Source organism: Babylonia areolata, chromosome 29 (genome assembly GCF_041734735.1).
Source record: "Babylonia areolata isolate BAREFJ2019XMU chromosome 29, ASM4173473v1, whole genome shotgun sequence".
NCBI classification, from domain to species: domain Eukaryota; kingdom Metazoa; phylum Mollusca; class Gastropoda; order Neogastropoda; family Buccinidae; genus Babylonia; species Babylonia areolata.
Window position 1 is genome coordinate 34,756,648 of NC_134904.1, and position 5,000 is coordinate 34,761,647.

Here is a 5,000-nt window from a genome sequence, read left to right on the forward strand (position 1 = left end):
CTTTGGAGAATTTTGCATGCATAGGGTATCACTTGATCTTATCTTCGGGAATTGTCCGCGTCATCCGTTTTGTATGTCTGCTGTGTTACGTGCTTTAATACCAAGCCCGCAGGGTATAGTTCATGCACACTTGGCAGTTTCTGACACAATGTCTGATCATGTGGTTGTTCTCTGAAAACACAGTCTAGTCTGCGTGACTGAACATTTTCCTGCTACTTTTTTTGTTTTGATCTTTCTCCATAATGCGTCTTGTCCGTTTGCTACTACTTTGTGTAAACTTTCTCATTGTGCGTCTTCGCGTTGGAACTTTGTGTCGTCTTCCTCGTTATGCGTCTTTGTGTGTTTGGTACTTTGTGTCATCTTTCTCATTATGCGTCTTTGTGTCGGTACTTTGTGTCATCTTTCTCATTATGCGTCTTTGTGTTGGTCTTTTGTGTCATCTTCCTCATTATGCGTTTTTGTGTGTTTGGTACTTTGTGTCGTCTTCCTCATTATGCGTCTTTGTGTGTTTGGCACTTTGTGTCATCTTTCGTCTTTGTGTTGGTACTTTGTGTCATCTTTCGTCTTTGTGTTGGTACTTTGTGTCATCTTTCTCATTATGCGTCTTTGTGTGTTTGGTACTTTGTGTCACCTTCCTCATTATGCGTCTTTGTGTTGGTACTTTGTGTCGTCTTCCTCATTATGCGTCTTTGTGTGTTTGGTATTTTGTGTCGTCTTCCTCATTATGCGTGCTTGTGTGTTTGGTACTTTGTGTCGTCTTCCTCATTGTGCGTCTTTGTGTGTTTGGTACTTTGTGTCGTCTTCCTCATTGTGCGTCTTTGTGTTGGTACTTTGTGTCGTCTTCCTCATTGTGCGTCTTGTGTGCTTGGTACTTTGTGTCATCTTCCTCATTATGCGTTTTTGTGTGTTTGGTACTTTGTGTCATCTTCCTCATTATGCGTCTTTGTGTGTTTGGTACTTTGTGTCTTCTTCCTCATTATGCGTCTTTGTGTTGGTACTTTGTGTCATCTTTCTCATTATGCGTCTTTGTGTGTTTGGTACTTTGTGTCGTCTTCCTCATTATGCGTCTTTGTGTTGGTACTTTGTGTCGTCTTTCGTCTTTGTTTTGGTACTTTGTGTCGTCTTCCTCGTTATACGTCTTTGTGTGTTTGGTACTTTGTGTCGTCTTCCTCATTATGCGTCTTTGTGTGTTTGGTACTTTGTGTCATCTTCCTCATTATGCGTCTTTGTGTGTTTGGTACTTTGTGTCATCTTCCTCATTATGCGTCTTTGTGTGTTTGGTACTTTGTGTCATCTTCCTCATTATGCGTCTTTGTGTTGGTACTTTGTGCCATCTTTCTCATTATGCGTCTTTGTGTTGGTACTTTGTGTCATCTTTCTCATTATGCGTCTTTGTGTTGGTACTTTGTGCCATCTTCCTCATTATGCGTCTTGTGCGTTTGGTACTTTGCATTGCGTACCGGTTATCTTTCTTATTATGCGTCTTGTGTGTAGCTACTTTGTATTAACCTTCACCGGTATCAGTCTTGTGCGTTGCAACTTTGGATTATGTTTTTCAACATACGTCTTGTGCGTTTGTACTTTGTGGCATCTTTCTCAACATGCGTCTTGTGCGTTTGTGCTTTGTGTCATCTTTCTCAACATGCATCTTGTGCGTTTGTGCTTTGTGTCATCTTTCTCAACATGCGTCTTGTGCGTTTGTGCTTTGTGTAGTTTTTTCAACATGCGTCTTGTGCGTTTGTGCTTTGTGTAATCTTTTTCAACATGTGTCTTGTGCGTTTGTACTTTGTGTCATCTTTCTCAACATACGTCTTGTGCGTTTGCACTTTGTGTCATCTTTTCTCATTATGCGTCTTGTGTTTTTGTGCTTTGTGTCATCTTTCTCAACATGCGTCTTGTGCGTTTGTGGTTTGTGTCATCTTTCTCAACATGCGTCTTGTGCGTTTGTGCTTTGTGTCATCTTTCTCAACATGCGTCTTATGCGTTTGTGCTTTGTGTCATCTTTCTCAACATGCGTCTTGTGCGTTTGTGCTTTGTGTAATCTTTCTCAGCATGCATCTTGTGAGTTTGTGCTTTGTGTCATCTTTCTCAACATGTGTCTTGTGCGTTTGTACATTTTGTCATCTTTCTCAGAATGCGTCTTATGCGTTTGTGCTTTGTGTCATCTTTCTCAACATGTGTCTTGTGCGTTTGTACATTTTGTCATCTTTCTCAGAATGCGTCTTATGCGTTTGTGCTTTGTGTCATCTTTCTCAACATACGTCTTGTGCGATTGTGCTTTGTGTCGTCTTTCTCAATATGCGTCTTATGCGTTTGTGCTTTGTTTCATCTTTCTGAATATGCGTTTGCGTTACCGTCCTTCCTGTTACTGCTGTATGGCCTGGGAGCCGTTGTTACCGTACATTGTACAATTGTAAAACTTTGTGTCACTATGTCACCTTCCAAGCTGTATCCCTGTATTTGCTATGCATTATTCTAATTACCCACTGTCTGCGTTCACAGCTCATATCCAGCGTTCCCGACTGCTACAAAGGTAGCTAGCTAGCTTGTGGTGCAGTTTAGCGTGCAGATTTTGTAGCAGCCAGTTAACACGCAGTTAGAGCAAAGTATTCCTGTAGAGATGATTATGTATGCAGTCTGTTACTGTGCGTTGTGTGGGGTATGTGGCCTGGGCAGACGATCTTTACAGCGGTAAGTTTGCTTTGAGTTAAGAATGTTTCCTAAGTGTATGGAATTTACCGTGGAGTTAGGGGCATTCTTAACGATAAGCAAACTTAGCTCTGCAAAGTTTGCTCATACTACTGCGCCTCTGGTGCGCTGTGTTTGAAGCTTATCGTGGTGATCCCTTTTCAGCTCACGTGTCTCTCTCTCTCTCTCTCTCTCTCCCATCACATTGCGAGTGCGATTATCGTTGTCTTTCTATGCAGTTCGTGAAACCTTGTCAGCTTGCATGTCGCCTGGCTTTGTCATCTGCACAGCTTTTGTGGTAGTGCCTGAAGCGTGCATCACACTCTTCACAACTTGTGTAGTCAGTCAGTCAGTCAGTCAGTCATGCTTGCTGCCCATCGCTGTGCCCTTGGCGTTATTAACTGTAGCTTAGTTTGTTTTGTTTTTTTAAGGGGCATGAATGTCCGTATACGTGTGTGTCACCTAGATCACCGTTGGTGCAGCTTGTTACTGTAATTATGTGTAACTGTGTGCAAAGTGATCGCTTTGCATGCATACTTGTCATGATGGTGTTGTGTGTGTTTTTTTGTGTAGCCTTTATTAATCACCGAGCTTTTTGGTCAAGCACAATGCTTTGTATTGCCCGCGTGCATGTGAATAGCCCGGTAACCTCTCTCCATCATTGTTGCCTTGTTACAATGCTTTGTATAGCCCAGTACTTTCCATGCATGTTGCCTGTTACAATGCTTTGTATAGCCCAGTAACCTCTCTCCATGCATGTTGCCTGTTACAATGCTTTGTATAGCCCAGTACTTTCCATGCATGTTGCCTGTTACAATGCTTTGTATAGCCCAGTACTTTCCATGCATGTTGCCTGTTACAATGCTTTGTATAGCCCAGTACTTTCCATGCTTGTTGCCTTCCACAATGCTTCATAAATCCTAGTATTCACTGTTCATGCATGTGTCCACACCCTTGCCCTGTACAGCTCTGTGCTTGCATATGAAGCCTGTCCCCATGTTGTAGCCAAAAGCTTTGTGAAGCCTGCCCCCCCTGTTGTAGCCAAAAGCTTTGTGAAGCCTGTCCCCCTGTTGTAGCCAAAAGCTTTGTGAAGCCTGTCCCCTTGTTGTAGCCAAAAGCTTTGTGAAGCATGTCCCCTTGTTGTAGCCAAAAGCTTTGTGAAGCCTGTCCCCTTGTGGTAGCCAAAAGCTTTGTGAAGCCTGTCCGCCTGTTGTAGCCAAAAGCTTTGTGAAGCATGTCCCCTTGTTGTAGCCAAAAAGCTTTGTGTAGCCTGTCCCCTTGTTGTAGCCAAAAAGCTTTGTGTAGCTTGGATCACCAGGTCATGCACTGAGCGTCTTGTGTCCTCTCCCTCTTTCCTCAGTCCATCATACGGGACTATGGCCAGCGACGTCTCCGAGAGATCGAAGCTCACCGCCAGAAGGTCAAGCCTCTCAAACTGGGCATGGCAAACCGACGCCTCCTGAGCATGCGCAACTTGGTGACCGGAAACAACGTCACTTCCGCTCCCTGTAGCGCGGGCTCGGGGGGAGGAGGAGGAGGAGGAGGCGGAGAAGGAGGAGGAGGAGGAGGAAGCCCGGGTGGAGGTGGAGGTGGAGGAGGAGGGGAGGGGGACTGTACCACGCCCAGGCCTGCACAGGGGCAGGGGGCAAGACGTACACGTACTGCTACACCAACGAAGACCCCGAGGGTCACGTGTCCTTCTCCAGCAGCTCGGACAGAGGCTTCCTCAACTCGGTGTGCTCCAGCATGCGCCGCATCTTCCACCGCAAGGTGCGCCGCCAGAAGGACGCCGAGGACGCGGAACTGCAGGGAGTCAGCGGCAAGTTTGCCTGGAGGATGCCGGACGAGCGCAGCGGCAGCGGTAGCGCCGGCGGGGGTGGCCGAGTGGTTAAACTGTGCTGCAACGTGCGCAGCGACGACGACCACCACCACCGCCTGAAGCAAGACGACTACATCCCCGTGCCAGCCCCCTCGTCCAGGGACTCCCTCTCCGGACGAGTGTCGTCGCACCCTCTGTACAGCACGCCCTCAGGGTACTCTGCAGTGCTGACGGAGGAGGAGGAAGGGGGGAACAGTCGTTGCGCGTCCCCGCAGTCTCCGTTTCGGCCAGTGCTGGCGGCGACGGGGGCGGCGGCGGGGGCCGGAGGACTGACGGTCGGGGACAGGGACAGCAAGCACAACAACCACCACCGGCTGTCAGACGTGATGGAGTTGCCCGTGCTGGGCGGACAGACCCTGGCGGAGGTCAACGCCTCCTCCGAGGATGTAGAGGACGAGGAGGTGCTGTCCTGTTTCACCTCCGCGGACCACAA

General features: G+C 47.3%; 1 protein-coding gene across 1 annotated transcript in view; it reads left to right on the forward strand.

Moving 5' to 3' along the window:
* LOC143274654 (uncharacterized) overlaps positions 1–5,000 on the forward strand; it is a 218,904-nt gene that overhangs the window by 213,388 nt on the left and 516 nt on the right. The window contains exons 14-15 of the mRNA XM_076578527.1: positions 4,049–4,196; positions 4,331–5,000. The exon at positions 4,331–5,000 is cut by the window's right edge and continues 91 nt beyond it. Coding sequence (XP_076434642.1) covers positions 4,049–4,196; positions 4,331–5,000 — 818 coding nt within the window. The remainder of the gene's footprint in view (positions 1–4,048; positions 4,197–4,330) is intronic.